This window comes from Sceloporus occidentalis, unplaced genomic scaffold (assembly GCF_023333645.1).
Source record: "Sceloporus occidentalis isolate IW3139 unplaced genomic scaffold, rSceOcc1.0.p SCAF_9, whole genome shotgun sequence".
NCBI classification, from domain to species: Eukaryota; Metazoa; Chordata; class Lepidosauria; order Squamata; family Phrynosomatidae; genus Sceloporus; species Sceloporus occidentalis.
Genome location: NW_028316989.1, coordinates 26,565,001 through 26,592,393, shown reverse-complemented (window position 1 = coordinate 26,592,393; position 27,393 = coordinate 26,565,001). Strand labels below are relative to the sequence as shown.

The 27,393-nt window shown below is 44.4% G+C and overlaps 1 protein-coding gene and 1 pseudogene across 4 annotated transcripts in view; both read right to left on the bottom strand.

The window, feature by feature from the left end:
• Positions 1-3,744: 3,744 nt before the first annotated feature.
• LOC149307096 (tetratricopeptide repeat protein 24-like) lies at positions 3,745-9,149 on the bottom strand (annotated as a pseudogene).
• Positions 9,150-11,464: 2,315 nt separating this feature from the next.
• LOC149307095 (aquaporin-9-like) overlaps positions 11,465-27,393 on the bottom strand; it is a 26,691-nt gene continuing 10,762 nt past the window's right edge. The window contains exons 2-6 of one of the 4 annotated variants that reach the window (XM_089538083.1): positions 20,164-20,290; positions 17,171-17,308; positions 15,810-15,928; positions 14,892-15,109; positions 11,465-12,721 (exon numbers count right to left, since the gene is read on the bottom strand). In XM_089538083.1, coding sequence (XP_089394209.1) covers positions 12,145-12,721; positions 14,892-15,109; positions 15,810-15,928; positions 17,171-17,308; positions 20,164-20,290 — 1,179 coding nt within the window. In that variant the 3' untranslated portion in view covers positions 11,465-12,144. Of the gene's footprint in view, positions 12,831-14,891; positions 15,110-15,809; positions 16,163-17,170; positions 17,309-20,163; positions 20,291-27,393 lie in introns of those variants that run through there. The other 3 variants (XM_089538087.1, XM_089538084.1, XM_089538086.1) reach the window with 3 other exon arrangements.

Sequence of the window (27,393 nt, the reverse complement as noted above, 5' to 3'; positions counted from 1 at the left end):
GTGGGGAGACTGTGGGATTTTGCAGAAGGTGCCTGAGGGGAAACATAGGACTCAGGGGGTCTCAAATGTTTTTTAAATGAATTTTTAAAGTATAATTACAAGGGAGAAGGGGAAAAAAGAGAGAAAGAAAAATGGATTGGGCTGTACATTGATATAAATCTGTTGATATAAATTTCACAAAACATTTCCTTCAAGTTGGACAAGGGGCTAGGTAGTTGGCATTGTGCAACAGACATATTCTCCTGATAGTGTTGGAAGTGGAGTTGTGTGGGCAGCATGTTCCTCTGTTCTTTCGCTTTGCATATTATGCCTTGTGAATTGTGGTTGTGTGTCCTCTACTTTCCGTTGTGGTTGTGCGTCGCACATTGCAAATGGCACCCAGCCCTTGACATGTGTTGTGCAGTGGTGGTATTTTGCATTACAGTTGTGTGGTGCTGCTGTGGTGCATGCCTGCATGTGAATATTTATGCTATGCCAAAGGGGTATTGGAATGAGGCCCTTGACTCAAGCCATGGCACATGTCACTCAAGCCAGGCAATGATGATGTGGGCCGGGGAAACCAAGCTGTGGGTCATTAATAACTTCTTCCCTCTTGACCACATTCTGAGGTTGCTTGTCCATACGGATGCCTTGGGTTTTCCCTTGTGAAATATTGGAGTGTATGTGTTTCCTGTTTTTGGAAAAGTTCCCTCCCGGGACTTTTCGCCAATGTGGCAAAAATGGCCCCCGTTCTCTCTGGAGGCATTGCTGGGAAATAATGTTTGGCTTTGGACATCTGGAAAGAAGTTTGCTTAATAAGCAAGGCGGTGGTGGTTGGAAAGTGGAGGGTATTTGCATTTTAATCTGAGGATTTCCACGTCTCCCCAATTAAAGGCAACACACATATACAGAGCAGACGTTCTGATGAATGATGGGGACAGCTTGATCCCTTTCTCATTACTTCGACGTCTGAAGTGGAACCGATGCCATTTATTATTAATTTAATTAAAATGGCAACATTATTTCCCCCTCCCGCTCCTCCCACCGTACAGAACTGTAAACATTAATTGAATACAACCGAGAATCATGGAATTCAATCTTAATTACTCCAAAACTGGGCTAATCAGCCAAACTGAATCAGGGAAGCAGTTAACTCTTTCTCTCTTTTGAAACAGCATTCGGCTTCAAGGTCAGAAATAAACAACCGGCAGCGGGAGAAAAAGGTTTAAAAAGGAATTTTTGGAAGGCAAATAACTAGCAGAATCTTGTTGATGTCTTATAAACCTGTAAATTCCCTACAGAAGCAGATGAGTGTTTCTGTCTGGTGCAGAATGGCCCTTTGCAGACCAGAGAATATGGTGCCCTAGCATGTTTGCTCATGCACTTTGTGTGGTTGTGCATTTTGATGGTGCATGCATGCACGTGGTTGTGCATACAAACCATTATGCTTTTGAGGCGCATGGACATCTGCTTGCAACATTTATTTGTGCAATCTAGCAATTCACTTCTCCATATCTACAGTAGAAATCCATGACTGCAAAGTTAATGTTCCATCTCCTTCATGCATCATTTTAGAGCAATTGTCCCAAAAATATTTTTTAAAAACCAAGATGGTCTTTCTATGCCACTGTTGAGGAAGCTCTAAAATTAAGGCATTTGGGTCACTGAGGCAGAAAGGCCACTCCTTGACCTGGAGCTGTGATGCTGTCCTGCACAAGCCTCATTGCAAAGATGGCAGTTGTGCAACGACACAACAGCACACTTTCCACTTGTCCTGATTTTGCAGGGACAATCCCAAATAATCCTCTGTCATCTCATTTTCTCAGCTGCTTTCAAAGTGTCCCCATTTTTCTTCTCCAACCACTTTCTTCCTTTTGTCTGTGGCTCATTTCAATTGCAGCAAACTGAGTTCAGAGTCCAAATAATAATAATAATAATAATAATAATAATAATAATAATAGTGCAATCCGTTAACTCAGCAGGAGCAAAAGGAGAGGAGGGATAGATCTTGTTCTCCCCAGTCGGCTCAGGCGAAAGCAAACTGCTGCAGACTTTCTTTGCTTGTCTGTTCTTCCTCATGAACAACTTTTGCCATCTTGACCACACTCAGAGGTTGCTTGGCCACATGCGTTCAGGGTTTCATCTGTGAAATGTCGGAGGGTGTGTGCGTCTGCCTTATTGTGCAGCTCCCATTCATTCTCCCAAACAATGAACAATGGATTCTGGGGTGTGCAAAGACCCTGCTCCTTCTTTTTCTCTCGACTGAGAAGGCAATTCACAGATTTATATTACGTACCACAGAAACAGAAGAATAAGTTGCAGAACGAGTGGAATTTAAATTGCCTTGTTTCCAGGGACACTACTACTTTGAATTAAAAATAGCTCTGCGTAAAGCCTGGGAAATTCTGCTCGTGGTGCCTCTAAAAATGTCTCCAAATGCCCTTAAGGATAACTTAGAATAACTAGGAGAAGTTACTTTACATATCCAGGAGTGGGTGACTGTTGGGTAATATGGACACCCTCCTGGAGGGATTCACATGAAATGACTCACCCTAAATTAATATTTTGCCCCCCAAAAATCCACTCAGGAAATCCAGTCATGCCCGGGACAAACGAAAGGTTACTTGGCCTTCTGAGGATTCCATAAAAGGTCTCCCTAATGGCACAAACCAAGGCAATACTCTCCTTGTGCATGACCTAGCCACCTTGAATCCCATTTTGGAGAAAGGTAGGATATAAATCCCATAAATAAATAAAATAAAATAGCTTTGTGTGTAACTCCTCTTTCCAAATCTGGATTGAGACACTGTGCATCAGACAATGGTTTCCAACCTCTTCCCTCAGGAAACTTGTGTACCAATATAGAGCAGCAATGTAGTGTTGTGGTTTGAGCGTTGGACTATGACTCTGGAGACCAGGGTTTGATTCCCTGCTTGGCCATATAAACCCACTGGGTGATCTTGGGCAAGTCCCACACATTCAGCCCCAGAAAACCCCATGATAGTTATGGCTTAGGGTCACCAGAAAAAGTCTGCATCCGCCTCAAGAGCAATATCCCAAATTGCTGAATAGCCTTAGGTTTGCCATAAGTCAGAAATGACTTGAAGGCATACAACAACAACCACAACAACACCAATAAGGCTCTGGCTATTAAACACAGCATCTTGTGGCTGAGATGTTGTCCAGGGGTTGATGATGGAGAGGAATATATTGTGAGTTTTATCCTGAATTTTAAAGGACCTTGTCAAGGTGCTAAACCTCTTTTGATAGAATTCAGTACCTAGGAGAACTCTGGAATGGGAAGTTGAGGCTAAAACTTGAATTTAGCCCCCCATTGACATGAAAACCATCAGCTCGGATACACATGGTTGTTAGATTTATTTATATCCCACCTTTTCCCCAATTCAGGACTCAAAAGTTAAAAACAGAAATGACTAAAAACTGGTGTCGTGCAAAAGTCAAGAATGTGAGCAAGCTAGCAACCATTGAAAAGATAAAATAATCGCACAAAATCAATGTCTCTTTCCCCTCATGGCTGAGGTGACCAGATGTCCTAACCACAAAGGAGGACAAGGCACCGCAAAATGTAGGATGTTCGAGGAAAATGTTGGATATGATGAAATAAAAGCTAAGAACACTCCTATAAATATAAATGCATGCTTCTCGGCCGTGCTCAAAATGGGAGAACTTTTTGGAACTACTTCTGGTTGAAATGGAGGATATGTCTGGGGAAAGGAAGACATCTGGTCACCCTGCCCAGGACTTTCAGTCCTTAAGGAAGTCTTTAGCTGCCTGGAAAAGGCAAGGAAGGAGAGAAAAAAGATAAAACTCTTCTATTACATAGCCTCATAGCCCAAAAAACCCACAAAGAACTATGGATGCCAGCCATGAAAGCCTTCGACTTCATAAAAGTCTATGGTGCAGTACATTATAAAAAGTTCTTGCAACTAGTTCCTGAAAGACACTAAGCAGAGAAATATTGGCAGAATGAGAACAAGGAGAGGGCCATCATGGTCTCCTTTGGGAGGGAGTTTCAAAGCTGGGAAGCAGCCACCAAGAAGGCCCTCTACTCTCCTGAAAAATACCACTTCGCTTCTGTGATACTTTGTGGGGGGCATTTTTAGCCAAGAAAACTCTATGATAGGTTCACCATAGGGCTGCCATAAGTTGGAAACAACTTAAAGGCACACAACGAGAACAGCAGAAATGTTCCTAGAGAGAAAGCAAGGACAGGGCCATCATGATCTTCTTAGGGAGGGGGTTTCAAAGCTGGGGAGCAGCCACCAAGTAGACCCTCTTCTCTCCTGCGTTCCCACCAGATGCACCTGGAAGGATGGTGGGACGAAGAGAAGGATCTTTCCAGAAGATCTTAAAACATGGGCTGGTTTGTACGGGAGAATATGGTCTTTCAGATGATATAGCGCCATCCAGGCCAAGTATCCCAACACTTGTTAAGAGGGGTGTGCGTGTGTGTGCACCTAGGAGTTTGCAAAGTGACCTTTGGGCCTGCCTTCCTTTGCTCCTCTTGCTTCCCTCTGGTGCCCTCCTCCTTCATCTCCTCCATCCCACCCCAGTCCTCCCCTCTGGTTCTGAACTGGCCCCATTGCCAAGGGAAGCATGACTCCAGGCATCAACTCCACATTGAGCGACAGCCACCAGTTTTTCCTGAATGCGTTATGGGGGGCTCCAGATATTTCCTGTTGATGGAAGAAAGAAGGAAATGGAACCTTTGAGAGAGATGCAAAAGAGCTTCTCAGCTGAGAGGTAGTAATAGTAATAATAATAATAATAATAATAATAATATAGCACCATCCATGTACATAGAAAGCCAGTGTGGCATAGTGGTTTGAGCATTGGACTATGACTCTGGAAACCAGGGTTTGATTACCAGCTCAGCCATGAAACCCACTGTCCTCTGAACAAACCTTGCTAAACCCTAAGGTGACCCTATCATGGGATTTTCTTGGCAAGATTTGTTCAGAGGAGTTTTATCACTGCCTTCCTCTGAGGCTGAGAGAGTGTGACCTTCCTAAGTCATGGCCAAGCTGGGAACCTTGAATAGCTTGTTTAAAAGTTTGGACTACAAGCCAGAACGGATTCTCCACCTGCTCCTCTCCAGAGGTGAATGCCGAGGAAATGGGGACATTCTTCAGCCCTGATCAATGGCCCACTTGCATTGAGGGATTTCTCCTCGGCTCATTAAAGGACAGCTTTATTTATTTATCTTTCGCCTCCAACATTTAATGATTCTTCTCTCCTTGTAAAGTTTGTTGATCTCTTGGGTATTTAAACAGTTTTAACTACCTCTGTGTAACTCACATGCTTTCTTCGCTTTGTCAGCTATAATGGAAGGCTGGATTCCTCCCCACTTTTCTTTCTTTTGCAGAAGGGGAGTTATTGATCCTTCTTAAATCTTTTCTATAAAAATGTTGCAAATCTGTTTGTAGAAAAGGGAATTAGAATTTGCTGTTGATTCCTCCTCTCCAGAAAGCAGCTGGGTTTGGCCCTTAGCATCTTAGATGTAGTTTGCAATGCTAGTAATGCCCCATATAACCTCCAGCACTCCCAAATATCCTCCAACTGTCCCAAATCGGCAGGGACAGCCCCAATTCATCCTCTGCCTTCCCACCTTTTAAGTTGCTTTTAAAATATCCCAGTTTCTCTCTCCTAGAATTGTGGACAAAATCTGAATCAGTGATGGTCCAAAATTTCATTTAGTAAAACCCTGGGGTATCCTGGGAAAGTCCTGCTCTCTCAGCCTCAGAGGATAGCAATGGCAAACCCCTTCTGAATAAATCTTACCAAGAAAAACCCATGATAGGTCTGCCTTAGGGTCACCATGACTTGAAGGCACACAACAATACCCAGGAGACTGGGAAACAGAGTGATGATGATGTGGATGATGATGATTTGTTTATACTACTTAACACTGAAAAATACCATGTTGCTTCTGTGATATTTCTTGGTGGGGGCAGTTTTGGCAGTATAGGGACTTGGACTTGCCACGGTTGCCCACCCACTGCCCTAGTTAGTGATGCTGTTGAAACCCCTTGGAATAAGCAGTGCCTTCCCCCCATAAAGGAGGCCTGGGGGCAAAGGTGCTTTTGTGGGTCTGGGAAGTTACAGAGAACTGGAACCGTTTGCTAACACTGCCCAGAGGTCACCTGCGCCCAGGCCAAGCAAACAAGGCAGGCAAACACAGGTGCTGTACCTTTGACTTTCCAAACAGGGCCTCTTTGTAATACCTGGTGGCCAGGTCCCAGTCGCCCAGGCAGAGACCCCTGGCACCCAGTTCTTCACAGACCTGTACCTCTCCAAACCAGTCTCCTTGGAGGGAAGGAAAGAAGGAAGAGAATGCAGTCAGTGCCAAAGTCACGTCCCATTTTGGGTTGCCGCCATGCACTCTGCATGAGGCTGCTTTTTGCAAAGGGCCCAGAAACTTCAGTTCACCCAAAGAGCTGCAGCCAGATTGCCAATGTTGCAAGAGCTTCACTGGCTGCCAGTCTGTTTCCAGGCACAACTAAAATTTTTACTTATGACCTATAAAGCCTTGTACAGGTCCAGGCTATTTGAAGGACTATATCTCCCAATATGGGAATAATTCCCCCCAAAATCAACATTTCTGAGTGTGGCGTGGCTCTGGACTTTGGAGGGTCTCTTACCAGCATCAGAAAAAGCTTTCCAAGCCTGGTGATAGTAGAAGTTTGCCATATGGTGGTTCTTCAGCTAGCTGTGGGCAGTGGTCAGATTGTAGAGACTCTGGGCCTGGGCTGACCACTGACTTTCCCCTGAAGTGCCTGAAGGAGAGAGTTCATCACAAGGGAGTTAGAGGCAAAGCAAGGGAGCTTTGCTGTTTCCAGGGCCATGCGCAAAAGCAAAGGGCCTCCAAATTTTTCTCTCCACTGCAGAAAATCAGGAGAGCTTCTGCACTTGGTCACACTTTATGGTTTTGGTTTTTGCAATGCAGTTGGCCCTCTCTATCCATGGAGTTTGCACCCATGAATTCAACCATCCATGGCTTGAAAATATTCTCCCAAATATTCCCAAATTCAAACCTCAATTTTATCATATTATATTAGGGACACCATTTTACCACACTGTTATATATAACGGGACTTGAGCATTTATGGATTTTAGTATCCACGGGGGGATCCTGTGACCAAAACTTAGCAGATAAGGAAAGCCCACTGCACTACTTTTTCCTGGTTGGGGGATTCTGAGCATTGTAGTCTGAGCACTGCTTTAATACAGCCAGTGTGGTATAGTGCTTTGAGCATTGGACTTGGGAGATTATCACACGGGATAAAGGACGGATCTCAACCGTGTACCGTATTTGGTTGGCACAGGTGTTGGTCCAGGCTAGTGGTTCTTAAACTTTGGTCCTCCAGATGTTTTGGATTACAGTTCCCAGAAGCCCAGCCAGTAGGCCAACAGTAAGTCCAAAACATCTGGAGGACCAAAGTTTGGGAGCCACTGGTCCAATCCCATCTGGAGTGAGAGAGATGGCCTGGCACTCACCGTACAAGTCGGCCACCTCATTGTGGTACCACAAGGATTTTGCAAACTGGCCCTGAGCAATGCAGATGGCACCCAGGTTTTGGAGAAGGATGGCCCTCCTCTGCATCAAAGCCTTCTCTCCACTGCAACCTCTGCAGCAAAGCCCCAGAGCCTCCTGGAAGCATCGCCCTGCCTCCTCAAAGTGGCCCAGCTCCACGTAGTGCAGCCCCACATCATTGTAGAGCTTGCCTAGTAGTTAGAGCAGAGCCAGGGAAGTTACTTTTTAAAACAGGAATTTTCATTACTCTTTACAGCGTTCACATACCATTACTTATTACAATGCCATACCCTCCAACCTTTCACAGATGAAAACCTGGACATGTGTGGCCAGTCAACACCAGAGCATGATCAAGACAGCAAACGTTACAAATAAGGAAGAATACAGAAGCTGGGAGATGCTGCAGCTGTTTGCCTTTGCCTGAGCTAATTGGGAAAGGTAAGGTTCTTCCATCACCACCCCGGCTGAATACAATTGATTGAATACAAACTACTTTTTCACTTTGAAATCAAAGAATTCACTTTGATTCACTTTAGTTTGGTTTCCCTTTGGAATCAAAGAATCTAAGGACAAGGGGAAAGTTGGAGGAAAGAGAAACCAGGACATTTATGCACCCATATTATTTTCTCCACAGAAAAATGTTTGCTTTCTATGCAAATCAACCACGTGTGAATTTTGCATCTAATAAGTCCTCAAACTGCAGATATTTTCATCACAATTCATTATTTTTCTTATGGTTTCCCAGCACTCTAAGGGGAATATTTTTGTATAGTCTCCCCATCTCTAGTGTGGTACTCTTGCGCAGAAAGATGTGTGCATGTGAACTGGTTTTTTATATCCAGCTGTGCATTCAGTCATGCAATGTTGCCATTCAGCACAAAGTTGCACAGCGCAGTCCATGCATAACTTTACAAGTGGAGGTTCCCAACCATCAATGCTCACCTACCTTACAGTTTCCGGTTGGCTATCTCAGCACACAGCTGGCTACATGCCCGCAAGACCTCCAGGACGTCCTCCGAGGAATACTTTGCACTCTGTAGGGAGTAGTTGGCTGCCTCTCTCAGGGCCATGGCCGCCTCTTCCACCAGCCGTGCCTTTCGGTAGGCCTGGCCTGCCAAGCAGAAACATTGGGCAGCCAACGCCATCTGACCCACACTCACCAGGCAGTAGGCCAGCTTGACCAGGACCTCTCCAGTGCCTTGTGGGTCATCCAGGCTGGGTTCCCCAATGGCCTTCCGATAGAATTCAGCTGCTAGGAATACTTTTTCATGTGTTTGTAAGCAGCGGCCACGTTGAAGCAGAAGTTGGAGTCTTGCTCCCCAATTGCCCCAGTCCTCTTTGCCTTTTGCAAACAGCAGAGGGCTTTATCTGGCTTTCCGGTAGCGATGTAGGCTGACTTGAGGTTGAAGAGGCACAGCGCTTGCGTGGGGGACTCCGGAAGGCTGCTGGAAAGCACATATGCCTTCTTGAACATGCCCAAGGCCTGGGCATCTTCGTTGGCCCTGAAAAGCTTTCTTCCAGCCTTCAGCAGACTTTGGATTTCCCCTTGGATGGACGCAGGGAGATTCCTGGGCTCTTCTCCTTTGGGAGAACTGGGAACCAGAGCTCGGGCCATCTTGCCAGAAACAGATGCGGAAGGAAAACTGCACAAAAGGAAGCATGGTTTGCATCATATAAAGCAGAGGGCTGGGATGCAGCTGGTGCTTTGCGCCTGCCTAAGTTGCACTGTGGAAGAAGCTGGACACTTCTGTTTAATGCAGAATGTGAGCTGGAGATTTGCACCCAGCACTTCCCTGTTTGCTCCTGATGAGCGCAACGCACCACAGGTTGCCATGACATTTTATGGCACAACAAGGGAATGTGTCCTTCTTATGCGATATTGCACTGGTGGTGGGTTGCTGCTGTGGTGAGCATTGGACTGCAATTCCCAGCACTCCTAACTATTGGCTATGCTGGTTGAGGCATTCCAGCAATATCTGGAGGTCTGTATGATTGCCACCCCTGGCGCAGTGATATTAATCCATGGCCTCACTTTCAGAACATGGAAACATTGTTTTTGGATTACAGTTCCCAGTATCCCCCAGCAAGCACAGAGGTCCTGGGAGTTGTAGAGCAAAAGGAAAGAAAATGTTTAGAAGCTCTGATTTCAGCCAGTTTCAGCCTGGGGCTTACACTTTTTGCATTAAGTGGATTTTATGCCACTCTTGTTCTGCTTGTTCCTACTTGCTCTGCCTGGCCCTTGGTTTGTTTTAAAGCAATTTCTAAAGGAGGAAAGAGGTAACTGGTGATTCTCCTCATATTTGGAAGAACATTTACTGGTTGTGGGTGTGAGTGAATGTGAAGAAACCCACAAAGAAAGGGAGAGGCGACGCATTTGGAGAGCAAGTGAGTGAGAGATGTAGATTTGGGTATACTATTAGCATCGGTTATCCTGGGAACTCATTAGTTCTTCATTAAATGTTTGCTCCAAACATACATTTTGGAAGGTAATTATGTAATGAACTGGAGGATCTCATTCCCAGTAATCATGTTTGCAAGCACAGGAGCTGCTCCTGGGCAAACAAGACGTTGATTAAAAAGCATCCATTGATAGAAATGCCCAAAGAGATCTGGCAGAGGAGTTGGCAAAGAGGACAGGAAAGCTCTTTCTGAAGCATCTGGGTGGGGAGTGTTACCGAGTTTGGCTTTATATAAATTTTGGGTGCCAAGTGATAAAAAATCATGACCCCTGACTGACCCCATCACAAGCCGCCATTACCCTAAAAGCGAGCTGACCACGTAGCCAGCCAGCCCTGCTAGGCATGGTCATAGGAAAAGGTAGATTTAAACCTTAAAGAAACCAGTTTTGGGAGTTGCCCTACAAGTTTCGCAAGCAGCCCAAAGAGAAGAAGACAAAGAAGTCGTCTCTTTCCTAATGAGCGAGTGATTGTCTTAAACAGCTCTGCCATCTAGGTATTTGTCTTCCCTGAAAGGTGTCAGATCTCTCCTTTGTATATCCATTGTGTAAGTTTCAGCTTAGACAAAAGATAGCCATCAAGACCTTTGTTCACCAGGCAGCCATAGCCTGAGGATACGTTTCGCAGTATAAATAGAACCGAGATTTCTGCCCTCATTGGGCTTGTTGAGCTGAAGTTCCAAACCTCAAAACCTTGCTTGCTGAGCTGCTGCTCCAGGCTTGAGTTCTCTGAGCCTTGGGCTCCGCTGAAATCACTTGAGCTAAGCCAATGCTCACTGTCTCTCTCAGGCCTTGGGCTTTGCTTGCTGGAACTCAGCTCCTAGCCACTGCAGTCGCCGCTTGTTTTCCCTGTTCTCATGGCCGTGTCTCACCTTCCCCCATCACTCGCATCCGTCACATTGGAGAAGACTCCTAAGGTAAATATTTCAACGGTGCCTCTATCCTTTCTCCTTTACTCCCAAACTCTTCCCCTCCCTTGCTTTAGCATTGAATGTATGTGCATGTGTGATCCCCTTTGTTGTGTGGCTTTAATAAATGTTTATATTTTAATTGCAACTCATTGGCATTGGAGTCTCTGTTTCTTGGGGTTGGACTAGATGACCTCTGGTATACATATAGGGACCCGATCTGCTGCGTGCGTTGTTAGGACACGCCTCTCATAAATTTGAACTAATTAAATTTCCCTAATTCGATCCTTCCTAACAGGAGCCTGTCCATGTTCTAGCTCTCAAGTAGGAGTGGGGTCACTCATAGGCCCCATTTTGGGTGCATTGGGGGCCCAGGAGGGCCAGGCTGGCACATCTCTCAATCCATCCTGGGGATATATTTTCAGTTCTTTTGAGATGAGGAGCCCCAAAACCATATCAGACGCTTGGCCATGAGTTCCACAAGCCAACGGCGTGTGACACAGAGATCTCTTGCTGCAAATACATTTACAAATAAATAAATTCAAATATCAATGTAAAAAGTGATAGTGAAGTTAACTTTATTGATGTCACAAGTAACAGTTCTAGTTACTTTCAAAAGTTATCCATGGCTAGCCATGTTGGCCACATAGGAATGTGCAACATATAAATTTGAACAATGTACAAATCCCAAATCCACAGAACATCATTACCTTGATTGGGCCAACATTATAAGTTTGCATCATGTATTTTGTGCATTTTGGTTGGCCTGATGGGGAAGAAGAGAGCTTACCTGTAGGCCCACAGGCTGGATTTTGGGAAGCTGGGGAAGGGCACCCTCAGAGCTGCCTCTGACTCACCTGTCAGAAAGGGATGTGGTTCTGAGTAGTTCCAGGAACGGTGGCTGGAGAGGAGCCCCAGCGGTGCCTCCTTCTCTCTTGCAAGGGCTGAGGAGATGCTTGTGGAAGGAGGCAGGCTCAGCAATGGTTCTTTGTCTCTTCCAAGTTGCTAGCAACAAACCAAGCAAAGCTGGAGTCCTGTAACCCCACTGGCTGCGCAGGGAGGCCATGAAACTGGGTGGACTAGCTTTCTTTTCTGCACTACAATTCCCAGAATTACCCCAGCGGCAGCAGCAGTGTTGCAAAAGATCTGTGAGATCCTTGGAGTGGTAATCTCTCTTTTTAGTTTCCAAGCCCTTGGTTATATAGAGGTAGATTGTCTCTGAACTTGGATACTCCATTGAACCATCCTCAGCCACAACGTGTAGCACAACATCCCCCAAGCCAAGATGCCTTCCATATGGAATTGACTACAGCACCCATAACCCCAGCCACCCATGGCTTGGATGACAACTCCCATAATCCCCATCTAGTGAAGATTTGAACTATGAAGCTCTGGAAGGCATGGTGTACCTTTTGGTGTTCATTGGCCTCTCCCAAACTGGAGTGCGCCCCAAATGGTTTGGACTTTTGGTTCTGGGCACTGCAGTCCAAACCATAGAGGAAGCACTCTGGTTTGGGAATGGCTGATGGATCCAAAAAGGACCAAGAAAAATAAGTTGTTTCCTTGTATGGCTGGGTCCAGTTTTCCCAGATCCAGTGAGAGAGAGGATGAGATTTCTGCCACAATCCCATCTGGCAATGATTCTGTTTCTCTGTGTGCCAAGGGCCATTGCTCTGGGATGCGTAGGATGGGCAGGCAGTGTGGGATCCCAGTCTGTTTTTTCCAATGGGGTCGGTGGGTGGGAGGTCAAGGAGAGCTGGCCCTTTGGCGCTGTTTATCCTCCTCCATCTTGGTGAGTTCATACTGGTTGCATGTGGCACAGTCCTGTTGGGGGGAATGGTGAAGTTCGATGAAGAGGACATAGACGGCTGCGCCAATGGCAGCGCCAACCATAGGGCCAATGATGGGGACCCACCACCAGTGATTGCCAGCCCTGCGAGTTGGACAGAGAGAGAGAGCAGAGTTATTGCACTAGGCCTTATCTCCTGGCTACATTTTCTTTTGTATATACATTTCTATTGGCAATTTCACAATTCATTAAAAACATTACAAATTCCAGTAAGGGAGAGATCAGTGCTTAGACTAAGTCTGGACGCAGCCCTCCAAGGTGCTGAATTTACTCTGCAGAAAAGGGTTTGGCACCTTGGAAATCTCCTTTGAAATCCAAAGAGGACTCCCTATCCAAATGACATGGAAGCCATCAACTGCCCTTGCATGTGACTGCAGACCTGGATTGGGTTGACTTGAGACATGTATGTATGTAGGTTTGTGAGTGAGTGAGAGAGAGAGAAATGTTGCCTGTGCAATGCAGAACTTTGGAAAAATTAACATTTTTGGATTATAGCCCCTAGCCAGTGGGAGCTCTGTTAGTGAAATAAATGACTGTTTTCCCAGAGACCTAGCCATGTTAGTCTGGAGTATTGCAAAGGGATCTTGTAGCACCTTTGAGATTAAATGAGCAAAAGATGTTGGAGTATCAGCGTGGTCTGCTTTCTCAGATACATCTTTGCATACTGCTGTTTTTTCAGTTCCCGGTATGAAAAATTACTTGTCTCCACCAGATGTCACTCTTGCAACACAATGGAACAAGCTGCAATGGTCATCATGTACTGTAGTAGTTTTTCGAAAGAGAAGGTGGCTGGATATACAGGCTGTGAATTCATAAGTGCTTTCATGCTGCTTATCCAGGGCCAGGACCCAATTGGTATCCTATAGCTCTTTAAGTTCCCTTACACTTGTGTTTGCAATCTTTGCAATGCAATCCTATACATGTCCTGCTGTTATGTACTGTCAAGTCAACTTCTACAGTCCCACATTTGCACCCTTAAAATATCCAACATCAGTTGTTATTACGGCCCTTGGATAAGTCTCAGTTGTCCATCCTGCCTTACCGTGTTGCTGTAATGCTTGCAAATGGCCAAAATACCTATAAGGCACCAGATCCCATCTGATCTTGGAAGTTAAGCAGAATAAGCCCTGGTTAGTACTTAAATGGGGAACCACCAATGAATCCTAGGTGCTATTTGATTTATTTCAGAGGAAGAGATTGACAAAACCACCTCTGATGATCCCTTGCCCAAGACAGCCCTTTGAAATTCATGGGGTCTGTGATGTAAGGTACCTTTAAGACATCCCTTAGTGATATCAGCTGCAATACTCTCTCTCTCTCTCTCTCTCTCTCTCTCTCTCTCTATTAAGAGGGTTGAAGAGGGATTGAGCATGTCCAAAGGAGGGCGACTAAAATGGGGAAGGGTCTGGAAACCATGTCCTATGAAGAACGACTTAGGAATCTAGGGATGTTTAGCCTGGAGAAAAGAAGAAGAGGTGATTTGATAGCCCTGCTTAAATATTTGAAGGGATGACATATTGAGGAGGGAGCAAGTTTGTTTTCTGCTGCTCCAGAGAACAGGACCTGGAACAGTGGATGCAAGCTACAGGAAAAGAGATTCCACCTCAACATTAGGAGGAACATCCTGACAGTAAGGGCTGTTCGACAGTGGAACAAACTCCCTCGGAGAGTAGTAGAGTCTCCTTCTTTGGAGGTCTTTAAGCAGAGGCTAGATGGTCATCTGTCGGGGATGCTTTGATTTGGATTTCCTGCATGGCAGGGGGTTGGACTGGATGGCCCTTGTGGTCTCTTCCAACTCTATGATTCTTCCTCATCTCACTCTCCTGGGACTGGCTGTGCTCAGTAGCTCATGGATGAATAAACCTACTGTTCTTACATGAAGATTGGACTCTGTGTGGATTCTTACAAGATAGGATTCCAACAGCAGACATCACAGGGTCGCCATAAGTATACACACATACAGAGAAAGAGTAAGGCTTACAAGTAGACAATGGACACGGAAACAGGCATTTGAATACTTGAAAGCGCTACACAAGGATGCTTAAACTGTTGTTGTTGTTGTTTGACTAAGTAGGAGCAAATGGAGAAAAGGGGACTCTGTGGATCCTAAGTATGTATCCTGGTAGTAAAGGTGAGCTGACTTACGTAAAGACTTCTGGCCCCCACCCGGCAAAGTAGGTAAAAAGTCGGGGGGCCAAATCCCTGGCGGGGTTCATGGCGCAGCCACAGTTCAGGGCCATGGAAGAGGTCAAGAGGATGATGAGCATCCCCACGCCAATGGGCTCCAGCCCTTTGGGGATGCCCAGGTTGTTCGTGTCAAAGATGGCAAAGACTCCCAGGAGGAGGAGGGCCGTGGACATCACCTGAAATCACAGAACGGTGGGATCAGAAGGTGGCCCAAGTTTCATTCAGCCACTAGAACCAATGTGGTGTTCCAAAACCCACCCAATGGGTTAAAAAAACTCATTTTTTAAAAAAAGTTTTTGTTGCCCCTATCACATTATATGCCCCAAACAGGGCTTTTTTCTAAAACAGAATCTTTTAAGTCTTCTTGGTTCAAGGATATGGAATTCTGGGAGTTGGAGTATATTGTAGGGTCCAGAGCGGAGCTGCTCCGCTCTGGGCCCACAGCAAACTCCAACTCCTAGAATTCCATCGCCTTGAGCCAGACAAGTTAAAGCAGTGCCAAACCAGGTTATTTCTCCAGTGTGGATGCAGCCTGGGAGTTGAAGTCCCAGGAACCAATGAACAGATTTGATTGCAAGAAAACTTTTAAGAATGTCGCCATTTCCAGCCATATTCATGGTTCTATGCTTATTCTACACCAAATTCACAGGGGATAATTTTGCTCAGAAAATAGCATTTTCTACGCAGAAAGTGCTGTTTTCCTGCACAAAATGACAGTCCGTGAACTTTGCAGAGACCTCAGTCCCAAGATGCAAAGATTTCCATCAGTCCAAGATCCTCCTTGTTGATAAAGAAAGCCAGCAGTAAAGAAGCATCTCCTTCAATCATTTTCTGAATATTCTCCAATATTTCCCCCTCTGCCTGTCTTTTTCTTACCTGATCTGCAAATCCATTTATCAAGGACAAATACTCTTCTGGATAGGTTGCAAATATATGGGCTGTGGCTTTGGGACCAGTGACGTTGAAGTCTCCACCAGTATAGGACATCAATGCACCTAAGGAAAAAGGGTCGTGGTGAAACAGAATATATTTCAGATGTCTCACCTGTCTTCTCAGCAGCCAGGTAAGACCAATCGTCGTTGCTCACCTGCATATTATGATGGACTTTTTTCTCCTGCCTTTTCTGTTCCCATTTTTCCATTTCTCTGGTATCAAAACTTATATTTCCCTTGCATCCTATTCCAAAATATTCCATTCTGCAAAGTGTCTGTCAGGCACCTTTATTAAGAGCGGCTGAGGATGTGATCCTAAACCAGAGTTTGCAAAAGTCCTTTTTTAACTACATCTCCCACAATCCTAAGTGGCCACATGGCTTCTGGGGGATGCTGGGAGATGTAGTCCCAAAAGGGAACTTTCCAAAGCTCTGTCCCAAACATACTTATATATAGTATAGAGTAAACCACACAGACACACTGAGACTTATTTCTAAGTCAAATGGTTGCCAGTTGCAAGAGCTGAGCAGATATTTAAGTCCATCATCCCAAGGTGTGAAATATGTTTTAAAAACTAGGAAGGGGGAGAGGAAAGAAAAAAGGATGTTGTTGGCACCAATAGAGGATCCTGGGGTTGCCTTCGCATGACCCTTCCAGCGCTGCTGCTTTTCTGCAATCAGCTGGAAGTGAAATTAAAATCATTGGCACTTAATATGGTGCTACATTCCCCATAAAAACAAAATAAAATTTCTCGCGTGGGGTGCATTCCTGAAATGGCCCCTTAGTTAGTCATTCCTCCTCCTTTGCACCAGGGATGGAGGGATGGAGGGATGGAGGGATGGATGGAGGGGGGCAATGGCTTAATTCTTCATTTCCTCTTTGCAGTCATAGCAATAATGCATATATTTTTAAAGGTGTTTGCATTTATTACAAAAGGCAGTCATTAAAAAAAATTGATGACTACATAGGGGAAACCCAAATTAAAGCCTTCCTGACTCATACCAAGAGAAAGCACTGACTTACTCACAATGTAGAGGACGGGAAAGATCCAACTACAGGAGTAGAAGCGGTTTAAAGGGGCAAGAAGGAATCTACTAAATAAAGAGACAGTCATCCAGTTCCAAGTTGGGCACCTGAAACTGGCCTGGTTCTGCCTGTGCCACCATTTTTACTCTCCACTGAAATAGAATGGGTTTCTAGTTACAAATTTCAAATTTCACAAGGAGATTTTTTCTAATGACACATGATGTTTGAATTTATTTGGACAATATCCTATGGGGGGAAAAGCAGGTTATTTCCGCTTACCATAGTTGATGCCAAAGACTGCAGCGGCTCCAGCGAAGGCCCCCAGAAATTGTGCCAGGACATAAATAGGAAAGCGGACCCATGTCATCTTTCCCGTCAGGCACATGGCGAATGAAACAGCAGGGTTGATGTGGCCACCTGAAAGGAAACGAGAAAGGAAGGGGCCAAGGATGGTCACGATGCAGAAACAAATGATCCAGAAGAAAAGAGGGAATCTCTATTTAAAACAGCTGCAAGGATAACAGTCGCCCAATAGTTCCGTCCTTCTCCAAAGACATCTCTGCTGCAATCCTGTAGGGCTCGGCATTGGATAAAAGTGCTATTCTTGTGGTTGTGTACCTTCAAGTCATTTTCGGTTTATGGTGAGCCTAATGTGAACCTATCATGGGGTTTTCTTGTAGGTGGGACTATACTTGGATGACCATTTACCCTGACCCTGGATATCTTATGGAGATGTAGGCAATGGGATTATGTTAACAAGTGTACTTGTGTAATAGTATTATGATATACAGTACAACTATAAAGTACAACTGCCGATCTCTTCCGGCAGGCCTTTCCAGACTAGGTTAGATCTATGAGATCCATTAGGCTTGCCTCCCCCTCTGTTGATACCAATATAAAAATTGATTGATACCATCACCCCTGCCCCCCTCCTCTAGAGGAAGACTCATTTCTAGCACTAATTTGCCCTAAATTTTAGTGTATTCCTATTGGACAGTTTTAAACTTTTGGATGTTTAATCTCTCTTTATGGGTTGATCACTGTTTTTATGATTGGAGGGAGGGTTGGGGTTTGGGGGTTTTTAAATTGTAATTTTTAATTGTTCAATGTTATATTTATACTGTTGGAATCCACTTTGATTCCTTTGTGAAAAAGTGGAATACAAATTATTATTATTATTATTATTATTATTATTATTATATTCAACTAAGACTATTGACAGTAATAAGAATTGTAACTTTGTAATAAGAGTAGCCAGTCTATTGAAATAGGTTTGTGTTTAGAATATATTAGAATGTATTAAGGTTTCTTAGGACTTTATCACATGGAGGCAAATTGAAGGCAAAGTGGTTAAATTTTGTGCAGAAATGGGATGTTAAAATCTGTAAAACACTCATTTTTGTGGATTGTTTTTCAGATGCATCAAGGAGGAATAATGACATTAATCCGAATGCAAAGTTGACAAAACACATTCCTTTTTACTTTGGGAAGTTCCTGAAAGTAAAAAGGAACAGGTTTTGTCGACTTGTGTTCAGATTAATGTTGTGTCATTCCTCATTGACACAAATGTCATCTGAAAAAAACCATGCTTTTAAGGGTTATATCTAATTTCTGTTTGGCTTAACCTTGAATGTCGTGTGTAAAACAACCCACTTTTGCAGGTCCCCCCCCCCCCCTTTAAATCAAGTTTCCTTTGGTGGGAAGGATGGGAGGAGGGCATGTCAGCTGTAAAAACAAACACCCCCCAAAAAAAAAAAAACCCTGTATACTAAAATAAAAATATGAGAAATACACCAAGATAGTAACCAAAGGGTGAGGAATAATCATTATTTTTTGCTCAGTGTCCTGTTTTCCCAAGAGAGGAGGGCATGGTGTTTGTCGGTCTGTGGCAAAGGTTGATCAGTGCAGCCTTCAGAGAGAGACAAGGCCTTTGGCTTCCCTGAAACATTCCTGATAAGGGCAGCCTTGCTCTGTCTGTCTCTCTGTTTCTCTGTGAGACATGGGGGGAGATGTGGGGCGAGAGGGTCCCTGGGCTGCCGGCCTCTGTGTGCTTGTGCCAGGCGTCAAGGTGTTATCATGACAGGGCCAGGCGCACCTCTGATGGATCCTGAGCAAGGAAACCCAGGCCAAGAGAGCCAGAGAAAAGGGGGCATTGTATCTCTCCCAAAGGGGAGTGTGGCCTGCCATTATGGCTGAACTTTGGGGTCTCTTCTTTCAGGCTCTGCATCTCCAGGATGGGAGGGTGGGCTGTTCCCCTTGTCCCAAAGGTGGCTTTGAATCGGGCAGAACAATATTCTTCTCTTTCAGCAATTCCAAAAATGTGGATTGCAAGGGGGTGGAAAGTGCACATCAAGGTCTGGAATGAAGAGTTCATTTTTTAAAAAGGGTTATTAAAGCCCAGCACAGAAAGGTACACTAAGGCCCTATTGATCTATAATGGCGTATTTTTGAAAGAACCTGCTTTTGTATTTTGAAAGTCTTGCTGTCATTCCATTGCATTTAGTCATAACAGGAGAGAAGCGATGTGAGGCTGTGGGCACATGAGGGCCACGATCCCGACCGTCTCACATACTTGTGTAAGTTCCAATATGGACTGTCTGCCTTCAATTTAGTTGTGGATGCAGTGCCATTATGCATGGGTACGCATTGCACATGGCTGTACATTGTGCATACATCACTGTGTAACTGCTCATGCTGACATTTATGCAATGCATCCCCAATGTGGGATCTTGGTTGGGTTCCCAATGAAAGGAGTGGGTTGATATCTCTCGACTCCCCTGATGGTCTGGAGCTGTACCGGAGCATGAATAAGGCCACAGCTTCATTGGTAGCATCCATGCAGTGGTGATCCTCTGGAAGGCTCTGCCAGTAGGGCTGAGAAGTCCCACATCGGAAATCCCACCAAGAGACTTGCCTCCTGAGTTCACTGTGCCACATCTGTGCAGAAGTACACCCCCAAAATCTCTTTAGACACCAGTTGGGAAATGGGCATTGCATCACCACCACCCACCTTGCCGTTCTGTGACTGTGATTGGATTGGATTTATTGTCTGGAATCCTATTGGGGCCTTACACATCTATGAGTTCCCTTTCAAAAACAAAGATTTGTAGTTTCATGAGATACCAAGCATTCTATGGCAGAGAGTTATAGTGCCTCCCAGTCTACAAATCCTGTGGGATGGAGCCGTGCGTGATGGTGGAGTGTGAAAGAGGGCCTAGTTTGAACCGCAGACATTACTACAGATTTCTCTAGGAGTGAAATAGCCAGCTTACCAGAAACCCCTCCGGCCACATATATGGCAATGACGACCGCCATGGCGAAACCGACAGAAGCCACCTGTGGTCCTCCCAAGGCCCCTCCGCTAAGGACAGATTGGGCGACGCATCCGCACCCCAGGGCCTGGGGAGAGAGGAGAGAGACTGGTTGCAACCTGAAGCTCAGCATTGGAAGGAGTCAAAATGTTTCATGCTCTGCCTAGCAAAGGAATCCTAGAGTTGGACAGGACCCCCAGAGGTCATCATGTCTACTCAGGGCAAGATGTCCAGCTAAAGCATCCCCAGCAAGGAGCCCTCAGGTCTCTTTTTAGGGATGGCCGGAGAAGAAGACCCACCACAAATGAGCATCTCCACCTGCCTCAGCATCTCCATGCACAATGGCACCACTGACACAGCCCTACTTCTACAATCTTGACCTGAGTACGGATGTTGCGCATCAAATCAAACTGCCCATCATGGAGGAACCTACACAGGTGTAAGACACTAGCACTAACTATTGTAATTTGCTTGATCTTTAACTCGTACGGAGGCCTAGCACTGGCTCCGACAGTGGTGAAAATAGCCCAAACTCACCTGATTTCGCTTCTTTGGGAAGGAAGAGAGGAGCCAGGGGTCTCTTATAGAGAGATGTTTAAACCCAGGGAGGAGAAATGGGTTGAAAGAGAAAATTCCTCTATACACTATTTGCTTTCCCTGGTAACTTATCTGCTCTTTGTAAAAACTTCATGAGAAATATGGCTTGTTTTATTAGATGCCAGTGAAACCCAGTCCTCTTTGAACTCTCCTTACAGTCCCAGCTCAGGATGTTTTTTAGGGATTTGGTTATAAAAGCATCCATCACTTCTCAGGCAAAAAATGCCTCCCTGTCCAGAGCAGTTACATCGAACCAAAATCTCCATAAAACCAGGCTGCATTTTTTCTTCCTCAAATGCTGATAAAATAAAGGCAGGGCTCAGAGGTCCCTTCCTGTGAGTAGTTCCCCTTTTTTATTTTCGGAGGCTGGAAAAGTTACAATAAAATAAATGGAACATTGACACTGAAACATGAATTCCAGGACATACTGAAGCAGGAAGAGGCAAAGGGGTGTCCAAGGGCTGCAGGTGGTCCCTGGGGTCCTAAAATTTGGACAGACTCATGGTGGGAGATACAGGTGTTTATCACACAAAGGTTTATCCAGCTCAGATCCAGGGTGACTCTTGCTTCAGCTATGCGAATTCACATTATAATGTGAATGTTTTATCACACCTGGTTGCCCTTCCGTTGCCCTTTCAAATCGAGGGGGAATCAAATCCAAGGCAAGTCACGTGATGTGGATTCACGCAAAGCAGAGTAAGTGCACGTTGTATTACCACACCAGTACATACAATGCAGATTCAATGATTTAAATTTATTTATTTAGATATTTATACCCCGCCCTTCAGCCCTAATGGCTCTCAGGGCGGCTTACAATTATTATTTTTAATCAGACAGTTCCCTGCCCTCAAGCTTACAATCTAAAAGACACGACACAAAAGGAGAAGGGAATGGTGGAGGGAAAGGGGATGAGGTCCAGTGGTTCTTCTCTCCCTCTGAGGCCTGGACCAAGGCAGATGGACTGGAGGGAGGGCTCTTCCTTCTTCCAGGCTAGTCCTGATGGAACTGGACCTGCCTGGTGAACTCCCTCTCAGGCCGGCGGATGGCAGTTATGGAGGGCGCAGTCTCCTTCCTCTCAGGCCGGTGGATGGCAGTTAAATTGGCACCCTTGTGCATGCTCAGTGGGGATCTGAACGCATCGTGACCTTGTACGTTTTGGGGTAAAAAGGGGTGCAAGTTCTTCTTCCCTGTTTCGCGTAATTGTGTGATAGCGTGAATATTTGCCTCGTGAATCTTTCTGTGTCTTCTTCATCCCCCTTTTTATTTTCCCTTCCATTTCAGCAATTTCAACACACACACACACACACACATAGACAGACAGACAGATAGACAGACATATCTGTATATTCACATTCATGCACATACACACACATATATATATTCTCAAAAAATGAGTTGCCCTGAAAGTTGTCCTGAAAGTGAAAGGACCACCGAAAGGAAATGGGGGAAAGTTGCAGAGCTGCATCATGGGAAATTTGCAACCAGAGGGGTTGCAGAGGTGTACCAGAGCAGAAGCAAAGTTGCATTCCACACCAGACCAATTTGGAGTGAAATCGAAGTGAGCTTGGAAGCAAATTCTGTGAATTCACTTTTTCCGAATTCATCAAAATGAAGTGTCACTTTGGATTCACTGCAGAAGCGCCCATAGAAAGGAATCGTGTCTGATAACACATTCATGTTTTTGCATGAATTTGCATTGGACCCGCAGTCACCCTGGAACTGAGCTGCAAAAAGCCTCAAAAACCTCCATGTGATAAGGCTCACAGTTTTCCAGCTCATCCCCAGGGCTTTGAATTATGCCTGGAAATGGATGACAGCTCGCAGAAGAAAGTGGCATTTCTCTCCTTCCAAGTCAGGTTCCAGAACAGGTGGACCTGAACAAAAATATTCAACCTTGAGAGGACAAGATTTTGCAATGGACAAAAAAAGAACAGATACATTTCAGGAAGACTGGATGACCTTTAGTGACTAGGTAAATGAATATTCCCATCGACTCTGACCTCCCATTTTACAGAGAGATGTTTGGAAAGACCCTTTACAGCTGGACAAGATGGACTTACTGGCTCTGGCTGAGAACCGTTTCCTTGGTTCTGCTGCAGAACAGTTGTTCAACAGATATTTTTATTTATTTAATTTTTTAACTGGATTTATACACATCCTTGGCCCACGATGTGTATTGGTGTTGCTGTCGCTATTTATTTTATTTTGGTATTCCTTTTTGCCATTGCTGTGCAGAATCTGTCCACTTTATTGCAAAAACACAATACAAATCATTTTTAAAAATGCAACCTTCCTTCTGGGTTTTGCTAAGTTTTTCTGCATTTGCAGAAAATGCCTAAAATAATTCCACACAGTCATTGTATTAGGAGAAGGTTATGCAAGCAGGAATCGGATTGCATGAGAACCTCTTTGCCAGCATCTCCAGTGGTCCAGGTGCAACACACCCACCACCCTCTCCTTGTGTAACCTGCTTGTATAACTTACTCACCTACTAGCAAACAGACAGGATTGCTAAAGGCAAAATATTTGCCTCCTCCTTCATTTACTCATTCATTCCTGAAAACCATAGCCTGCCTTGGCTCCTGCAACACACAAGCGAGTAAGACGACTACAACAGCTTCCTTCCCGCCTACAGACATGGTTATAATAAGTACTATTAGTTGCAATTTTCAAAGAGACAGCCACGCAAGCCTGTTGTCATTTAGGAATATAGTGCCATCAAAATGCACAGCCCTTCAATGAGTAAAAAACTCAAAGAGGCAGCTAGTTCTCACAAAGGAATGCAATCTAATTTTTTTTAAAGCAATATGAGGAAGGAAAGGAGTAATACAAATGTAAAACCAACATGTTACAGTTGTATAACAAGCTATCCAAATGCACCTATAAAGCCCAAAGTAATACAATGGGGGAAAAACAAGTTATCAAATACATACAATCAAAATGTACCAAGATGAGGAAACCAAAGTAACTAAAATTCCCAAAGCTTTGGAAAGCAAGAAAGTTTGTAACTGAGTGAGAGAGAAAGAAATCTGCAAATATTCAGGGGTAATGTTTTATGTCGCGAATAAAAAGGTAAAGGAAAGGTATCAACCCATGAAAGCTTTTGCTATAATAAATCTGCTTAAAAATGCTGCTAGATTTTCTCTTCCCTCTCCCTCTTTCTTTTTTATATGAGTTGCAGCGACTACTCTGTAAAAACAGAATACTGTACTTCTCAAAACATCTAAAAAATACATTCAGCAGCCTTTTCTCATTTTCTCTGAAGGGCATATTCTCTGCAAGGAAGGCTAATGTTTAATGTCGCCTGCTTCATGACATCACCGGGGATTCCCTTGTTACATCACTCTTGGAGTGATATCCGACTTCCTGTGACATCACAAGAGGTTATCCGTTCCTTTAGGTTTGGGCCCTGAAATCTCAAGATCTGGGATATTCCTGACTTCGGCTACATCTGCTTTTAGAATTAATGCACTTTGACGCCACTTTAACTGCCATGGCTCCATCCTGCAAAATCCTGGGATTTGTAGTTTGGTGAGGCACTAGTACCCTTTGGCAGAGAAGGCTAAAGACTTGGTACAACTACAAATCCCAGGATTTTGTAGGATGGAGCAACAGCACTCAAAGTGGTGTCAAACTGCACTATCCCTACAGTGCAGACACACCCAGAGAAGCACTGGTCTGCAGCATTGCACTGATTGACTTGACTGTTCTGCTCAAGGATGGCTTCCCAGCCAACGCTAAATAAGATGGTAATTCTTAAATTAAATTTTGGCTTGGCGGATTGCAGAGGAGACGGACGGAAAACCCTTGCCTCTCGGTCACCGGATCCTTGTTTTTGCCTGGAAGAGGGCTTGCATCGCATGAAGGAAAACAACCCTCTCCTTGGAGCTTCTCCCTCATTCCCTGGAAAGCGGCAGTAGTGTTTTATCAGCATCCCACTCACAAGGAGAAGATTAAAGATTGCCTCTTCTCAGGATGTATGTCTCAGCCTTTCCAAGATACATAAATAGGACTCTCCAGTATAAATAGGGTCTTTCGAAAAGCTCCAGGCCTCTGCTTTTCAGAACAAGGCGGCCTCCTCTCTGGGTGGCCTTGGCCAGGATGGTATCCGCAGCAGGCCTGGGTTCTCGTTTTGCAAAAGAAAATGGGAAAATCAGAGAGCACTCCTCCTCCCCTCCAAGATATTTGGGATGGGAATAGATAGATGCTTCATAAAGAGTAATAATAAAGTCACTTTGGCATCTATTGATAGTCCGAGGCTGGACAAATCATGACAGTCTTGTGCTCAAGTAGGTTTCCTTACAGAAGCCACTGGACCCTTTTATCCAATTGGCATGGCACTATGGAGGGGGCAAAAGGTCCATACTGACTGGCCACAAGGAATTTTTTCCTTCGGACCTCAAATTTCTAACATTGCAGAGAGAGCGAGACAATGAAAATGCCTCACACTTAAAATTAATCTTTTCTATTGTCATTCCCTCGATCACACCATCTGCCCCTTTTCTTTGAATGCCTTGTGCTTCTCAATGCTCAGTGCTAGAAATTGGGAGACTGAATAAAATTTTCATTTCGAGGGACATAATTCTTATTTGGGGTGGGGTAAGCATTTCCTCATTTTCCCATAGCTACACCCCTTCATCCGACGCAGAACATTTGGTTCAAACTTGCAGAAGCAGAGTTGTGCCTTTCTTCAGGGATGCCCATTGAGTGTGTGCACTGATATTCAAGTGTATTTCTTGAACAGCTATATTCAGAAGAAGATTGACGTTGCCTCCCTCTGAGGCTGAGAGAGTGGTATTCAACTCAGTGGGATTCAAGGACTGCATGGGAATTTGAACCCTGGTCTCCCAGAGTCCTAATCCAGCAATCAAAACTCTACCCCACAGAGACTCCTTGCACACTACAAACTATCAATCTCTAAATCAAGCTTCACCATACTAACTACTAGGCTATCCAGGGGTTTTTGTGGTTGCATTAATTCAAAATCTGAACTCCCAGAAGTCTAACTCTTAATCCATGACACCATGTTGCTTCTCCTGGTTTTGGGTGACAATGGCCTCATTCCCATTATTTTTTAAACCAGGTCACAGTTTGGTTTGAACTGTTTCAAATGACCCTGCTTCCCATTTAAAGCGATTTGGTGATTCATGCACCAGACCCATTTAGCCCGCATCTTTTTGGAGCTGATTTTTCTGCATGTTTTTGGATAAATTGATTTTGCGCAAGTGTGAACCAGATGTGGATCGGAATCAGTTTAAATTTGCCCTTCGGCTGGCTGGAGCGGGTCCATTTTGAATCGATTTGTGAATGAATGTGAACCACAAGTGGGTTGTTTTAGAGGGGGGAAATGCAACTGGGGCAAATGTAGTGGGAACCACGCTCCGCTGTTGAATCAATTCATCAATCCGGATCGCACACCAATTTATCTGTAAGTGGGAATGAGGCCAATACTTGCTCAGGTTTTACCTGTTTTTTCACCCACTTACTTGGGTCTTCCTCATCCTATTTTGACTATCACCTTTTTCCAGAGACAATTCCTTCCCTTGTCTTTTAACTCTTGCCTGCTCTGACTCTTTGACATTCATATTCCACATATTCTGAACAAGATCTTGGCTTCAGAAATTTAATTTACTTCTCTTCATGCGTGTGGTCCATAACTCTCTGATTAAGTGTCCAGTTGACCAGATAACTAAGTGGCTCTTTCTGAATGGTTAGCGATGGAGTTGTATTTTTCCCTGCAGCGTATTGCAAGGTAATCAAACAATCCATAAGAAAACCAGCCAAATCTATTATTCCTCCTGTCTCCTACGACTACAGTTGGTAGCCTTACTGTTCAAATGGATTTCCTTAATTGTTTTCAGGCCCCAAAGTTTCATTTTTTTAAAAAAATAATCAAAATAATAATAAAGCAGCTTGGAATTAAAGGCCGTTATTTAAGTAATCCACCAAAAATGTGGATTTAAACCTTGAGAAGAAGAAGACAGTCTTTGCAAAAGCACCCTGTACTTCCTTTCGAATGGCAGACCATGGGATTATTGCTCAGTTATGTTAATATAGGTTTCTGAAGGCGCCAGCCCCAGTGCATACATTTTAAATCTTTAGAAACTTATAAAGATTTGGTTCTAATTGCTTGCGTTAAATTAAACAACTCAAAACACCATTGCTCCCTCCCCCCCCTTTTTTAACAGACGTCTTTAAAAATATTTTCTATTGATTTTGCATGTTAAGAAAATGAAGAGGGAAAATAATAATCAAACAGCGCAGGGGGGGCAAGGAAGAGGAATTTTCTCACAGGGACGAAGGCTGACAGTTTGCACCTGGATGCTTTAAAATATATATATATATATATATATATATATATATATATATATATATATCCCTTTCCCCCCTGTTTTTAAAGCCAGGTAGGCAAGATGTCAGGTTAGCACAGCCATCGCTGAGGAGGAGATGAGAAATGAACAGCAGCCCTTGCAAGTCTACTGCAAATGAATCCCACAGTCAGATATAACACTGCATTTTCTTGTTGTTTTGTAACTGTTTGGAAAAGGATTCCAGACTCCTCTTTTCTCAAGAGGCCAGGCTGCAATATGTGGA